The sequence below is a fragment of the Tiliqua scincoides genome, chromosome 4 (genome assembly GCF_035046505.1).
Source record: "Tiliqua scincoides isolate rTilSci1 chromosome 4, rTilSci1.hap2, whole genome shotgun sequence".
Classification (NCBI taxonomy): Eukaryota; Metazoa; Chordata; class Lepidosauria; order Squamata; family Scincidae; genus Tiliqua; species Tiliqua scincoides.
The window spans coordinates 82,198,984-82,215,950 of record NC_089824.1 but is presented as its reverse complement, the minus strand read 5'-3'; the positions used below and the strand labels follow the sequence as shown (position 1 = coordinate 82,215,950).

The 16,967-nt window shown below is 43.9% G+C and overlaps 1 protein-coding gene across 1 annotated transcript; it reads right to left on the bottom strand.

Annotated features, from left to right (window-relative positions):
* Positions 1 to 385: 385 nt before the first annotated feature.
* IRF4 (interferon regulatory factor 4) lies at positions 386 to 16,810 on the bottom strand. Its single transcript, XM_066625620.1, has 8 exons — positions 16,565 to 16,810; positions 12,483 to 12,669; positions 10,579 to 10,667; positions 10,061 to 10,202; positions 7,354 to 7,461; positions 4,739 to 5,092; positions 2,317 to 2,429; positions 386 to 529 (listed from the first exon to the last, which is right to left on the bottom strand). Exons 1-8 carry the CDS (start codon positions 16,808 to 16,810, stop codon positions 386 to 388), a joined length of 1,383 nt encoding a protein of 460 aa, XP_066481717.1.
* Between the last annotated feature and the right edge of the window lie 157 nt (positions 16,811 to 16,967).

Sequence of the window (16,967 nt, the reverse complement as noted above, 5' to 3'; positions counted from 1 at the left end):
GCTTCAGCCTATGAATTCCAGCCCTGAGATTTCTAATTAAATAAATAACTAGGAGTCTGAAATAAGATCAAGTTTTCTCTAAGCCACTGTTTTCATTTAACAACATGTAAACATATTGGACATTTTGTCAGTTTTCACACCCAACCCCAGCAGCAGAATCTGAGATACAACAATCCAAAAGATTTGGGCAGGGGGAGGGAAAGTAAGTGTTCATTTACCGCACTTCTAGACTTGCCCATATTGATTCCTTGTACGTTTTGTTGTTGCTGGTTTGTTTCCTAGGGAAAATCCAAATGTGTCTTTCACATCCTTCAGTTGTGATCTAGTCATTCTTGATGTATGCATCACTTTGAAAACGATTCTTCAGTCTTCATTCTTCGTGTGCTTATTCTTGAACAGAAGAATGGTGGATAGCTCGGTGATATTCTTCTGACACGGGGACTTGTTCTGACATATCATAGCCTCTCAGAAAAGGTCCAGTGTTTTGCTGTGCAAAGTAGTACAGCTGCCTTGCAAACATTGGTTCAACCTTAACAATAGATATAAAAGTTAATGGAACACATAACAAGATGCTCTAATTTGTTCATACTGGATAATAAGGAAGATGTTAAGAATAGAAATTCTACACCCACATAGAAAGTCGTCTTTCCTAATTTTTTCTATCAAGGTTTCAATACACGTATTGAAATGGTCTCACTCAAGATTTTTAAACTTAGTAGCACAAGCATCTTTCATGCCTACAGAAGCCTAGTACACTAAGAGTTCAATCCTAGCCTCCCCCCCCCCAACAATGCACCAAAAAAGGTTTGCACTGCATCCTTTGGGGGAATGGATCTGGAGGCTTGAGGGAGGTAAGGGAACTTATTTCCCCTTACCTCCCTGTAATCCTCCTACTTGCCAATGGTCCTCTTGGACCTACACCAGTTCTATAGCTGCCCCAAGTCTGAGGAGAGAAATAGAGAGCATGCCAGGAAGGTACCACCCCCTCCCACCTCCTGCCCTCCCCCACTCCACCCTGTTCCACTGTCCCCCACCCCTGCCGCCAACTCACTATCATCAGTGACTGCTATATCATCCTCCAGTGCATGGAGAGCCTCCCTGTGGCCTCCCCACCAGTGCTTCAACTCTGTGGCCTCCCCTCCCCCTTCTCTGTGGCCTCCCCATCAATGCTCCAACAGAATGCTGGTTTGTGTGCTGCCAGAGCAGTTTTTATGACTGCTATAAGGCAGTCTTTGCGGGCAGATCAGCCCTATAAGATTGGGCTGTTACATGTGTATAGAAGTCCAATATATATTTACAATCACAGGAATTAGAATGATTTTGTTCACATATGGCTGAAATCCTGTAAGTGTTCTTTTAACAGCCCAACCCTATTGGGCTTTAATGCTGATGGAATTCGTGTTCTGCTGGTGTTAACTGCCTTACAGAAATAGCAAAAACACACTCTGACAGTATGTGGAGGTGCTTGCTACCAGAGTTCAGGTGGAAAGGCAATACTGTGCACAATGGCCCCATCAGGACCTGTTTCATGGAGGAAGGATGGGATAAATGCAACATACACATATATTGTCAGCCACCTGGAAGGGTGACATACACTCTATAAAAAGAAATTTACAATTACAGGCATGTCCCCATATCCGCAGGGGTTTCATTTCGGAACCCCCAGCAGATACCTGAATCTTCAGTTAAAGGGGATGCCCCCCACCCTCTGGAGGTGAAGTGAGTTGTGCTCCCCTCAACTCCAAAGGGTCTTCTAAGGCCCACAGAGGCTGTGCGCTTCTGCCCACAGCCTCTACGGACCTCAGAGTGTCTATTACAAGTGAAAAAATGTTGAGGCATAAAAACGTAACTTCCAGTTAAAAAAAAAATCAGAAGTGACTTTTTTTCCACTTTTAATAGTCATTCTAAGGCCCGCAGAGGCTGCGGGCAGACACATATATGCAGGGCTCAGAAGAACCTCAGGAGATTAGGGGAGCACAGGAGATGACTGGGCCCCCGTGTAATGTCTCTCTTATTAGAAGTGATCTCAGGTAAATCAATCAGAAATGGGTACTATATAAAATATAAAACAATATAATTAAAGTTGTTTCAATTATATTGTTTGGCATTCTGCAGTGCCCATTATGATTCACATATGTGACTTCACTTTTGGCTTAAGCTGAAGCTGAGGTTTATAAACTAGACATCACAATTCACTTCAAATACTGTATTGGATTATCTTAATTCATTGTATTAACCTCTAGCCTACATTTTTCTTCTGGTAGAACCTTTCATATTTTCCTATGCACCTAAGTAAGCCAAATGGTCCATACTTACATGGGCTGTAATCTGTTTTCTCTGCCTTTGTGGATCTGGAAACTCCTCTCCAAAACAAAACATAATTTGGAATCTAGGCAATGGCCGCCCATGGTGTGCAAATGCTTGTAATTCTGGAAAAACCAGAGAAAATGCCCAATACAGCTATGCTCTAGGATTGTGCTCAGTCTCAGCTATAGCAGATATATACAGAATATCAAAAGATACTAAAGATCAAAGTTTATATGGCAATGAGGAAAACAAAGGATCTAACAAAGACCAAAATTAGGTACTGCCCAATATCCAAAACCACTCCGAGGCCATTCTGGAAATTACTCTGGTGGCCATTCTGAGTCTCAGAGAGGCTGCGTGAGGTGGCATGTGGCCTCTCTGTGGCTCAGAAAATCTCCCAGACATAACCAGAACAAGGTTCTGATCACATCTGGGAGATCTGCAGGGCGGGGGGGGGGTTATCCTGGGGGTCGGCATTTGCGGTGGGGCAAATTCACAGATGCCGAATCCATGGATAAAGAGACCCCACCTGTACTGTATATTAGACTACATTTCCTCATGACCCACCAGCAGTAACTAATGTTATGAAGTGCAGTTGGAGAAGTATACAATGCCATGGTATCAACAAAATGCATTCTACTCACTCTACGTTAGAGAACAGCTTAGAGAAGGAATAATAGTCATAGTCTCTCATCCAAGCTTTTCTTAAATCACATTTATTCAAAATTATACGACTGAGGATTAATTATAAAACATGGTTTCTTTTGGGTGGGAGAGTACTCAAGTAATCCTCTTATAAAGTGATGCTTGCATTTCAAAGAAAAAAATCCAAATTCAAATCATTTGTTTCAAATACTAATCTTTGGAATTTACTGGATAGGACTCAGATATGAATTTTGAATAAGGAATTCGTCTTTACGCACATTCAAGCTGATGTACTTAGACTGGCCAATTTAATTTCATCTGTTTGAAGCTGAAAGTAATCACAGCCCAATCCTAATCTGGACTGGAGCAGCCAGGCTGCATGTCCTGTGCTGTATCCAGCACAGGTTTGGAGGTGGCTGGAGGTCTCCTAAGGGTAAGGAGATATTTTCCATCTTACCCCAAGTAACACCCCAGCCTGCCCTATGAGGCTATGCAGATCTCCACAATTTAGCTGGCATAAGTCCAAATAGCCCCTTTTAAGGCTGCCTGGCCCGAGAAAGGGGTTAGGATACAGTGGAGGACAACTCCACCAACTCCACCCCCATTCGACCCTCCCCATGCCCAGAAATGCCCCCTCCCCACATCCCTCCCCATGCCCCTGCCCCGTTCTGCACCCTATCTGTCTGTACTGGCAACTGGGGGCTCGGAATGCAGCGTCAGCAGGGCAGCACAGACTTCCCCATCAGCACAGCCTTCTCTCCAGGTGCCACAAACATGTTTTATGGCTGTTCACAACATCCTTGGCTGGCGTAATGGCCACTGCACTGTCTGAGTGAGCACTTAGGATCGTGCTCTTATAAAGTTACCAGGTCAGTTTTGCATACCAACAACAAACAAGTTACAGATCTAACTGCAAATATTGGGAGGTTACACACACAAGAAACTAGATATTAAAAGGACAATTGGGAGGTAGAGAAGAAAATATCCTTCAGAAATATAGCCAGACTTTCTGCGTATGTTTTTCTTGGAGATCAAGCTTTTATACTTTCTCCTGCCAGATATTTTTATAATATTGTTATTCCAAAATTCAGGATTGCCTTTACTAAAGCCAGGTGTAATGTACTCTTATCAGCAGTTCTTTTGACAGACTGTGCCCCTGCCACTATAATGTGGTGGAGACAACTGCCCACATTATTCTGCAATGTCCAAATTATGACGATCTGCAATCCAAATTTATTTCCCCAATTTTCAGAGCTGTAACGGGGATGCAGGTGGAAGAGCAGCTTGCTTTTCTGCTATCTGATGTAAATTCTGATATATTGCTCAGGGTGGCCCGTTTCTGTCATGCTGTACAGTTGGCAAGAAAGAAAATTGAGAGTATAAATCAATGATTTTATGATTTTATATATGTGTAAAGGGATGTTTGTTTTTAATTTTGTGTATTTTGTTTTGTTGTTTTGTGAGTAGCTGGTCGGATGACCATTAATAAAGTATCTATCTATCCTTCAGAAATAATGCATTTGTGAGAAAAAATTTGCATGTTGGACAGAATTAGAACTCAGTAGGGCACCTGGACATAGTTTCTCTCTTGAGAGAAACCTCTTGATTAGAAGTTTTTATCAGATAGTTCATTCTATTTTATGGCCAAATAATACAGTCAAATAATGAAGATGTATACAACTCCCACTGAAACCAACTTCTGTAATAGGACAAAATAAAGTTTTAATCACATGAAAATGGGAATGACAAAGATATATTTATAATTGCAACATGTTGAAAAAAATACCTGATAAAAATTGCTGAGTATCAAAAAGTTTGCAAGTCTGCTCCCTTTCCAGTTTGTTCGGTCTGTCACTGCAAAACGCCAAAGGCCCATCCCAATAGATCCTGCTTTGACAAAGTCTCTTTGCATAGAGCCCATCGGGTGTCATCCAGAGTACTACTCCCCTTTCCAAGTGACTTAGTAATTTTTCAATTGTTTTCCTCTGACCATGATCTTCTGGGTAAGGGAAGAGAACTTGGTCCAACCCGCTGACCTCATAACTTTGCCCATGAGATATTCTGCAGCCCTCAGAACTTGAAGTGGTGACTTCTTTAACCAAAGTTTCATGGTAATATAAACAGATGTGCAGTCGGCAATCTGAAAGGATATTTATGAAAAATTATTGTAACTGTTTGGCAACGGACCGCTTCATTTCATATACCATCTCAAACAAGGTACGGACAATTTGGTTTTGTGGTCTACTGGACCCCAGAGGTTCAAATCAGGTTTTGCCTACCAACAGGCAGCCCAATCCTAAATTTCCAGGCGCCCACTGGAGCAGCAGTGCCAAAGCAGCTACCACTATATCCAGCAGGTGCTGGGAAGCCACCAGGAGTCTCCTTGGGGGTAGAGAAGTTCATCCCTTTCCCCAGGGGAAAGCCCCAAGCCCTGCAACAGGGCTTCTCAAGTCTGCGCCGGCTATTTTGAGAGACTCCTATATTGGGCTGTTCTGCCCAACACTGAGTTCAGGATACAGCGGAATAGAGCTGTCCTGGTTTCTCCTCCTGCCCTGGTTCCTCCCCTCCTTCTTTCCACCCCCCCCCAGCCCCCTAGAGGCTGCACCGCCACCCAACATTTTCACTCACCCCTGGCAGTGGTGTATCCTCCTCCTGCTGGCACTGGGCCAGGGGCCTGACTGGTGAGGGCACAGCACCAGCACTCCCTACACTCCCAAAACCATAAACATGCTTTACGACATGTTTATGGCACCCAGTGCCAGTGCTGGGAAGGTTCAGAATTGGGCCCTTATCGAGTTAACCTAAGTAACTGTTCCAACAGTGGGGAGCACTTTATGGCTGTGGCAAACAGCCTGCTGGCAGCGTGTAAAGCTGCATACTACTGGCCCACCAGCAGCAAAGCCAGAGCAGCCTCATACAGAGTGACAACCAGGACAAGACCTGCCAATGAAGGTAAGTTGATGGGAGGCAGGATGGGATGGGGAAAGAAGGAACAAAGGCAGAATGGGGACATGGAGAGGATGGAATGGGATGGGGTGAGAGAAGGCAGATCCTGGAAGGAAATGGGTTGAGTGGCAGCAACACCCACTGAATCCAAACCCCCTTCCTGGTTCTAATCCTGCAGCACAGGGACCTGTCTGAGCAGACCTGTCTATACCAAAGAGGCTTAATCAGGAAAGCAAACAATGTTTCACTTAACCAGAGAAAATTTTAGGATCAACCCCCACATACACAGAGAGAATGCAACACAAGCTATTTGGGTGTAATTGAATCGGTGGGAGGGGGAAGCATAGGACTGGGATCTAAGGCTGCAATCCTAACCTCACCTTCCTGGTAATAAGTCCCATTGAACACAATAGGACTTACTTCTGGTTAGGATTGTGCCCTAAGTCACTGACAGTCCAATCCATGTTTCCTGGCAAGCAAGTCTCTGAGTTCAGCAGAGCTTACGCCCAGTGTGCATATGATTGCAGCCTCATTTTTTTCAGCTATAATATCATATAGTATAATCATCAATTTGACAAGTTTATCATGAGGAGGGGAATACAATAAATAATTTTTCCCAAAAAAATAGAATGTAAAGTCATTGAGCTAAGCACTATTATGATTAATGAGCCAGTCCTATCCAGCACAAGAGCAGCAGTGCTAAATGGCTGCTAAATGGCTACCACTGGATCTGAGCAAGATGGAGGTCAGAGTAAGGGCTTTCCAACCCTCATAATGCCCTTTAAAGGCATAAAGACACTGCCAGTTTTGCGGGGGGGGGGGGAACCAAAGTAGCGGTTTTTTTTTGGCCTAAACAGCCATGCTGAGACCAACAGAGGCCAAATGCACACAGCCTCTGTGGGGCTCAGAAGAGCCTCTGGAGCACAGCTCCCCTCACCTTGTGCTGCCCAAAGATACAGGGGCACAAGGGTATCCCACATATGCACGGTTTCAAGTATCTGTAGGGGATTCTGGAATGGAACCCCGGTGGACACCACTGTACACAGTACGTTGCTTGGGCAACATACATAGTTCTCACATGGAAAATGCTTACAATGACTTGCCACATTACCCAATGACATTGTCCATTAGTGTATGTTTTCCAAAATCACCTAGAAGCTGTGTCTTGACAGGACAATGTGCAAATTCCTTGTTTGTGTTGTCAGTTTGTACCTACACTGCACATCTTTATGTAAGTGTGCACAATTACCAAAGTTTATGGAAATCTCAGTTCAGCTCACATGTTTTAAAGTCACTGACTTGTGGACGAAGGAAAATAAATACCGATGCTCCATTACTATTCTCTCAATTGAGTCTGATCAAAGCTCAAGGAAAAGCACATAAAAATATCCATAAAGTTATGACAGGTTCTCAATAGTTCATTGTGATTTTCCAAATGTTGAATGGTTTACATACCTGACAATGCAAGAGCTTCAGCAGACCTTAAGCTTGGCTCTATTGGAATGCCAGAAGTCTGTGACTCAGATGGAGCACAAGCATAGAAGGTTCCAGTCACCTGACAACCTGTTTTCACACACAGAAGTTGGTTTCACAAACAACGTTGCCAATACATTCAAAAATTCTAGAAGCTCTTCCCTTTTCATAGTTGTACACACCTATTTCTTAATCTGAGAAACCCCTTGGCATCTTGAGTGAATTGTATAAATGAATAAGTCTACACATGTCATAGAATGCACCTAGTTTAGTCCCTGCTAGCACAATTAAAATATCTGACTATGGGCGCAATCCTAACCCACTTTCCAGCACTGACATAAGGACGATACAGCTCTGAGGTAAGGGAACAAACATTCCCTTACTTTGAGGAGGCCTCCATGAGTGCCCCCCAACTGCAGGATGCAGCACACGTCCCCTTGGCACAGCTATGCCAGTGCTGGAAAGTGGGTTAGGATTGGGGCCTATAAATTATAAACAGACTTGCCTTAAGCAAGTCTGAAAACAACAGCATGGACACAAACAGTGCTGTTATGATAAAGTATCCAATAACAAAGGGCCCAATTCTACCCAACTTTCCAATGCTGATACAGCCACAATGCAGCTATGAGGTAAGGGAATAAATGCTTCTTTACCTTGAGGAGATCTCTGTGACTTCCCACCACTATCACAGGATGCAGCACATGCATCTGCAGTGGAAAACTGGATAGGATTGGGCCCTAGAAAATGGTTGGCAACCTTCAGTCTCGAAAGACTATGGTATAAGCCAACAGCAACCGGTATTCCCAGGTGGTCTCCCATCCAAGTACTAACCAGGCCTGACCCTGCTTAGCTTCCAAGATCAGATACGTGCAGGGTAACAGTTGCAAATATGCTGGGGCTCAGTCATTATTGTTTAAGGGCATTAGAATAAAAAGTGTTGCATCAGTAGCCAGATCTGGCAGAGCTTCCTGGTGGTAAACAGTGTTCCAGGGATGCATAGAACAATTGACTGTGCTCAGAGACAGCAAGGCAGTGGCAAGTTTAATCAAATTCCACTGAATTCAAGAGCTTACTTCCTAGGAAGTGTGCTTAGTATTGCATCCTAATAGAATGAATCTATGCATATGCATTGGATTTAATAGGAAAGCGAAGTAAGCACGTTTGATGTTCAGTAGCCCTCTCTTAGTGAAATCAATAGGACTTAGAAGTGCTTAACTTTGGATGGATAACTTAACTTTAAGTGCTTAACTTTGGATGGATTGTGGGGGCAGAGAGATAGCAGCAACACAATTGCACCACCAGGGACAGGATCACCCAGGATTGCACTGCCGCCTAGGACAAAGGGACTTATTTTTAATTCACCTCTGCCAGCACTGGCCTCCAAGAGATGCGGGGGAACCCCGCAGAGCCTTCTGCAGGGCTGTCCACACCTCAGAATATCTAAAAATAGCAATCATGGCCCACTTCCAGATTGTGATCTCAAAGCTGGAAGTGGATTGCGATCACTACTTTTAGACATTCTGAGGCATGGGCAGAGGGCTCCATGGGCTCTGTGCCCCCCCCCCCGAGGCTGGCACTGGCAGACGTGAGTTTTTTAAGCCCCTTTGTCCCCTGCAGCAGTGCAATCCTGGGACTGCGTTGCCTCCACCCCTTGCCCCACCCCTTAAGGGGGCAGAGACAGGGCTTCCCAGACTGATGGGTTGTGACTCACCAGTTTGAGAACCCCTGCTCTAGTACGTATATCGGAAACTGTTCTGTGTAGGCTGCCAGTGTCATACTTTTTAAATTTTGGGGTCATTGCACAAAAAAAGATTGAAGACCATTAGGTTAAATAACAGAAAACCTTAGAACATAATCCAAAATTATACTCTTCTAAACCCAATTTATTTCCATGGGAGTGAGCTGAGCAAGTGCTTTCCTTTCCCACTGAAATGTGCTCACTGTAGACCACATTGTGCCCTTAATTTCATTTACATATATTTATCTAAGAGTGTTTATATACCACTTCTCAACAAATAATAATAATAATAATAACTTTATTTCTACCCCGCCTTTCTCCCCGAAGGGACTCAAGGCGGCTTACAACATATTAAAAACAATTTAAAAACAAATAAAAACATATTAACACATACTAAAAACAGCAGTCAGAGTAAAAAATAGGTAAAAAGAGCATAGAGCAGCAGCAAGTCATAAAAGAATCAGGCCTGTAAAAAAATATTAAAAGATGTTAAAAAGATGTTAAAAGGCCAAGAACTCAGAAGGCCTGTTTAAACAGAAGGGTCTTCAGGCCTTGCCGAAAGGTCTCAAGAGAGGGAGCCATTCTTAAGTCAAGGGGAAGGGAGTTCCATAGCGTTGGTGCCACTACTGAGAAGGCCCTATTTCTTGCAGCCGCCCCACGTACCTCCCTAGGCGGCGGCACTTGTAAAAAGCGATTTACAAAGTGATTTACATACCAAAATAAGTGAAAAGGTTATCCTTTTGCTATTCCTTGCAACAGCAGGTAGTTTCCACATTCACTTCAGTGGAGGAGGAAACTCTGTGCACACAAAGGGAAGTATGTACAGAGTGGTGTCATCTTCCACTGAAGCAAAGAATGAAGCCCACTTACTCAGGAGCTCATGTACACTTATTTACTCAGTGTAAATCAAATATATCTGTAGCTTTGTATAAAATGATGGGATAGTCTTACCATTCTGACATGCTGGACTTTGCCAGTGATGGTTGCGAGCTGTAAAAGGAATACTAGAACACTGGTAGGAGATATCTGGATGTGACTGCTCTGGTACATATTCTCTCCAGCCACGGTCATGAGGCACCATGAAGCCCGGTACCTGTAAATTTTATCAAAATATGTCATATTTTAGCTGGAGTCAGCTGCAGAAAGAATCAATGCTCTCCTGGTTGCCCTTACTGCATATATGTTTTCCTCAAAATCTCTAAACATGAAAGTCCCTGATAGTTTTAAGTTTCAAGTCTATTTATAACTATTTAAAACAGAAATGAAAGTAGACAAGACTGTTATATAGCAACATCTTTAAACTTCTAATCACAGCAGCACCTAGGAAACCTTTTGAGAATATTCATTGTGTCTGACATTCTTTGATTATTTCCTTTTAGACTTGTTGTGGATGAATGCATTAAACAAGTACAGCATATGTGCATTTTCACCCTTGGAAATACAAAAATAAACAAATGAATGTTCTGTACCTGAGACTGTAATGCCGAGTACGGTGAATTCACGGTGTAAGTATTATTCAGAATCATTTGTGGATCATCCATGCTGAGCTGTTTTGCTCCTGTGTAAATACAGATGAAAACAAAATGCTTTACACATGTACTTGAAGGAACCTTCAGTTCCTTATTTGCTGTAGTTGCCTGCACTGGGGCTGGGGGTTGGACTAGATGACCTCCAAGATACCTCCTATTCCAGTGCTCTCTACCTTATGGAAGAAAAGTTGCTTGTATAACTGTATGACACCTTTAATTTTTAGCTTCCACTTGTAAGAAAATGCTCCAAGCTACTTCTCAACATGGAGCCCATTTGCATGCTTTACAGAGAAGAGAGAAGTCTGAAATTATAATTTAAAAGCTATATGTAATCAGGATAACATACAAAATACAGGGGATGGGCGTATCCACGGTTCACGTACCTGTGGATTTACTTATCTGCAGTTCAGGTCCACGGCCCCCCCGCATGTGCCCCCTCTGGAGGTGAGGGGAACTCTGCTCCCCTTGCCTCCGCAGGTTCTTCTGAGCCCAGCAGAGATTGCAGACGTCCATTCATGGCCTCTGCTAGGTTTAGACTGAGGCTGTCTGTTATAAAAAGCAACTTCCAGTTTCTCTGTGAAACCAGAAGTGACATTTGTAATGCCTTGTAAAGGCATTAGGAGGCCTGAGGAAACCTTCCGGAGCTCCCCTCAGCTCTGGAGGGTGCGGAGAGGAGTTCACCCATATCTGTGGTTTCACTTAACCACAGGGGGTTCTGGAATGGAAACCCTGCAACTATGAGGACACGGCTCAATCCTATCCAGAGCTGGCACAGTCGGGCCACCAGGCCCACACTATATCCAGTGCTGGATTAGAGCAGGTGGGAGGTGTCCTCAGGGTAAGGAAACATTTCTCCCCTTACCCTGTGTAGTGCCCAGATCTGTTAAATGGGGCTTCCTGGATCTGCGCCAGATCTAAATAGCTACCACAGTACTGAGTAGCCACATGTAATGCCAGCAGGTCTGGGACAGGGGATAGGATGTGACATGTTCTGCCATTCCCGCCTCCTCCAGGCCTGAACTGCTCTGCTCCAGTCACACCCCCTCCCTGCCTCTAGAATGGCCTCCTATCCCCCTGCCCCTCTGCCATCTGGCGCAAACCATACCTGCCCCGGGGGCCATCAGGTGGGATGTGGTGCCCATGGGATGGTGCAGGTCTTCCCACCAGTGCTGCTTACTCACAGGGTGCTGGAAACTGCTTCATGATACTTTTATGACACCCAACACCAGCACTACAGTTGCAGTGCCAGAACTCTCAATCAATAGGATTGGGCTGTATACTACATAATTTATTTAGTTATACAATGTGGCAAAACTTTTATAATTAGAGTCTAATCCATTTACTATTTCCAATGACATTGTTACTCTAAATCAGGAGTGCCAAACTCATTTCATACAGTGGGATGAACAGCAGTCATGATGCCTGCTGAGGGCCAAAAGTGATGTCATTAGGCAGGAAGTGATGTCATTAAACAGGTCATAATCTGAAATAAGTACTTTTGCTCACGGAGGAACTCGCTAGCTGCAAACGATAAGAGAAAATACACAAATCTTGATCATATTTCAAGATATGGGAGAACCCAATTATCATGCAGGCCATCCTTTCAGCAGTGACACCTCAGCACTGCTCAGCAGCTGAGAGTCCAAGGGTCAGATGAAAAGCTTTGGCGGGTCGCATCCAGCCCCTGTGCCTTATATTCGACGCCCCTGCTCTAAATGTTTATTGGTTTTTAGACCACCATACTTATTTGAAACAATTATAGTACTGTTTATCCATGTATATCTATTTTAAAGTCCAAGACCTTCCCAATAAATGGGATTTTCTGTATAATGCAAGCTGCTTACCTTTTTTTGCTCCTTCTGGCACAATTCTGTACACTTTATATGGGTCTGATATATCCAGTTGGCTTCTTTCAACCAGTTCTTCAAAGTCATTGCTTTTGTTCAAAGCACAGCGCAGCCTTGTCTTCCAGGTGGGCGGATCGGGCTTATCGATGCCTTCTCTGAATTTTCCTTTAAACAGAGCCCAAGCCTAAAAATATTGCCAGTGATTAACACAAAAACTCCAACAAAAAAGTGTTAACACATAAACTTTAGCACTTATGTACAAGCAAAAGACGCAATTACAAGCGAGTGCTCTCTATAGAGTTGAACTGCTCATTTTTTCTGGAAATATTACTTGCTTTTCTCTTGCCAGCATAAGATTCTCAGGCTCTTAGGACCCAATTCTAGTCAACTTTCCAGTGCAGATGCAGCCATGCCATCATGGTATGTGCTGCATCCTGTGGTGGGCAGGGTAGTCACAGAGGCCTTTTCAAGTTAAGGGAATGTTTGTTCCCTTACCTCGGGCTGTACTGCAGCTGCAGCAGTGCTGGAAAGTTGGATAGGATTGAACCCTGAATTCACAGGTTTTTTTCCCTCTCACATTTTTATACCACCCTTCCTCCAAGGAGTTCAGGGTGCTGTACATGATTCCTTCCCTCCTTCTGTCCTCATAACAACCATGTGAGGTAGGCAAAGCTGAGAGATAGTGACTGGCCCAGGGTCATCCAGGGAGCGTCATGACTGAACAGGGATTTGAACCTGGCTCTTCCAGGTCTGAGTTCAACACCAGAAGCACTACACTATCCTGACTCTCCTTAAATCAGTACAGCCTTACATCTTATTTAGTTAACAACATGGGAAGATCTTATAACAGGGGAAAAACAGTTCCAAAGTTTACAGCAGCTAATTCAGTTTACAGGAAATAAATACACAGGTTAAGAGCCATTTTCAAAGACTATGGGCACAAACCTAACCAGGTCTACTCAGAAGTAAGTCCTATTTTGTTCAACGGGGCTTACTCTCAGGAAACTGTGGTTAGGATTGCATGCAGTGGTGGTTAGAATCCTAACTGTGGTTAGGATTCACCATGCAGTTGTATTTACTGCAAAAGAGTATGGTAGTCACAACATGGCTTTCAGCATGAAGTTGCCAGCTCACAACCTGGACAACCTCTTGTTTCCTTAACAGTGCTAAAGGATGGAGGGTGCAACCACAGCTCCATCCTCTGTTGTGTGTATGGGGCTCAGTGACAGCCCTGCTTGCAAAAGTAAGTCAATGAGAATGGTTAGGGATAAAGGATGGGCAAGGGGATAGAAAATCCACAGCATTTTCCATGAGTACAGTTATTATAGATTACACCTGCTCACATGAGCTGATAGAAAACAACATCTTAGAACCCGATCCTATCCCATTTTCCAGTGCTGGTGCGGCTGTGCCAATGGGCTATGCACTGCTTCCTGTGTTGGGAAGGCAGTCACAGAGACCTCCTCGAGGTATGGAAACATTTGTTCCCTTACCTCAGGGTGTATTGCGGCTGCACCAGTGCTGGAAAGTTGGATAGAATTGGGCCCTTAGCCTCCTATCAGTCCAGTCTAATCATTAGAGTATCCAGGAACTACAACACTATTTTCAAGTCAAAATACAGCTTCCATTAAAAAAAAAAAAAATCACACAGTGTGAATTAAATACACAAGTCTCAGAAAAAAATCACAGTAACACTGAACATTATGGCTGAATAATGAAGAGAGAAGACATGCCATATGGATTCCAGCAGTAGTGTAAACAGTTGTTTTAAAAAAAAATTACTCGCTATTTACAAGTAATTAGTTACATTCATTCCAACAGAAATTGAACAGTATTGCTCCAGGTAATAATGTTCAATAACAATTGACAATCAAAGAGTTTGAGAAAGAACATCTTACTAAACAATAATGGTGTCTACTAAACAGTCTATAATCCTGATCAAAATTTTACACACTTGAGTTCCATTGATGTCTATAAGACTGAAAAAGTGAACAACCATGAGCAGGATTGGAGCTCTAATCACGCCTTGGGGTAGTTAATCAAACATGGAAAAGAACTTTATGGGCATGGAAGAAATCTTCCAAGTGTGACAGGAAAACAATTTGGTTGGCATTTTATTTCAATAACGTCTAGAATGCCAGTTTTGTGCCGAAGGTAGAAGAGTCCTTTTAATTTTGGAGACATCTCACTTTACTTCAAGAAGCAGTTAATAAGAGGCACTCTCATAAAAGATCCAGTCTTCAGCAATTCAAGCACTGGTTATGTGTTTGATTGCGGGGAAGGCTTTTGCTTACAAGAAATGGTGGCACTTTGACACTCAGTGATCTCTCTGATGAACATTCAAGTTTCATGCAGAGATCACTAAGTGTCAAACTTGCTTCTTTAATGGTTGCACTTTATTTGTCCGAGGAAAAAAGTATTAAACCCAAGACCTTTTTCCGAGGAATTTGATTGGACAGATAGTCTAATGCAGGGAACCGAAGGTTGTAGACTCGCACAGTGATCTGTATTCAAATACCAAAGCAATCATGAAGCTCACTGGGCAGCCTCTGTCTCTCAACCTAATATATTCACACATAGTTGCGAAGATAAAATAGATAACTCCATCAGTGTCAAGTTTGTGGGACTTGTTAGGCTCTTTCATGCACGTATATCATCTGAACTATCTTCAAAATCTCATTTATCACTATGATCATCATGTGATGGAAAGGCATGTGTAAATCAGTCCTAATTTTCTAGCACTGACCCTGAACTCTAGATGCTCTTGTCAGCAGAAGGCCTCCCCCGCACAATTCCTGCCAAACAGGTGACTGTAGTCAGTGCCAGTAATCAGCTGTCTCTCCTGCCACCTACAACTCCAGTGTTGGATGGAAATTCTCTTCCCCCACAGCACTCGTCTGCATGCACAGGATCAGGTCCAAAAGAAGGGCAATCCACATATGAAATCCTATTTCCAGGCATATTGTTGTATCAGGGCCATTGCTTTCAGACAGGAGTATTAAACCTGAAAGTTTTAAGTCTGAAAGTTTTAAGTCTGAAAGACTGGAGTATTAAGAACCATTAATCATTTGGTTTTTCTCTGTAAACCGCTTTGTGAAATTGTAGTTGAAAAGCAGTATATAAATACTGTCAATAAGTCTGAATTTCCCTTGTGTGACTAAAAATGTTGTTGGTCTGGCCTATGCATGTATGTATATCACTTGTGTTCCCTGCGCAGATGCTTGACAGCTGAATATATAATCTAACTACATTAAAATCAATGCATCTGAGGTGACATGAGCTGATAAGTCCCATTCACACATGCAAATCATCACTTCATCCACAAGAGATGCTTGTGTGCCAAGCAGCCTGTGGTATTTGAAGCTTAATTAACTGCAAAGATTACAGGCTGGTTCACATGTGTACCTATACATCACATGAACCTTATAGATGCTATGCCATTCTTAGCACACAAAAAACAATTAAGAAAAGTCTAGAGAAAACAAAAGTTATAAAAATAAAAGATTTCTGAAGCTGGCCATATCCTAAATACTTTTGGAAGCAGGCACATGATTTTAAGTGGGCATTTCTAAGTAAATGTACTTAGGACAGTTTCCGGAGGGGTAGCCCTATTAGTCTGCAGCAGCAAAAAAGCAACAGACTCTTGAGGTACTTTGAAGTGAGATTTATTATGGGACTGAGGGCCCAATCCTATCCAATTTTCCAGTGCAGCCGTGCCCATGTGGCGCGCACTGCTCCTGTGGTGGGGAGGCAGTCATGGAGGCCTGCTCAAGGTAAGGGAATGTTTGTTGCGTTATCTCGGGGCTGCATTGTGGTTGCATGGGTGGTGGAAAGTTGGATAGGATTGGACCCCAAGTGCCAGAAGACTTCAGGTGTCTGATGACACTGATTCTAGCCCAGAAAGACTTGTGCTTAAAAAAATCTGTCCCATTTTAAAGTGCCACAAGACTTTCTGCAGCTTTAGGAGAACTTGTCTCAGACGCCCAAACTTTTGGAGGCAGGGCAGCTGCTGTCTTCATCCCAGGACAGATGCCCAGACCCATGCACCTGCCCAGCCATGCCCGCTTTCCGCCTGGTACCTTGAAGAGAGCTGCGTCTTCATCCCGGTTGTAGTCCTGTTTGCCCGCGTGCTTCCAGGGGATGCGGAAGATGCTCTTGTCGTCGTTCTCCCACACCAGGCCCGGGTACTTGCCACTGTCGATCTGCTCGATCAGCCACTGCCGGAGTTTCCCGTTGCCGCAGCTCACCGAGCTCATCCCGCCGCCCTCGCTAGCGCTGCCGGTGCTGGAGCTGCTGCTACTGCGGCTGCTGCCCTCCAGGTTCATGCCACGCGCCAAGCTGCCCTCGCCTCCTCCAGCTCCGCCCCTGCGAAAGGAAGGGAGAGGCTCGCTTGAGCTCCCGCTGCCTCCTGTGCCAAGCAAGCCCCAGACACGCGCGCCGGTCCAGGCAAACTCTGCACGCACAGACACAGACAGACCAATC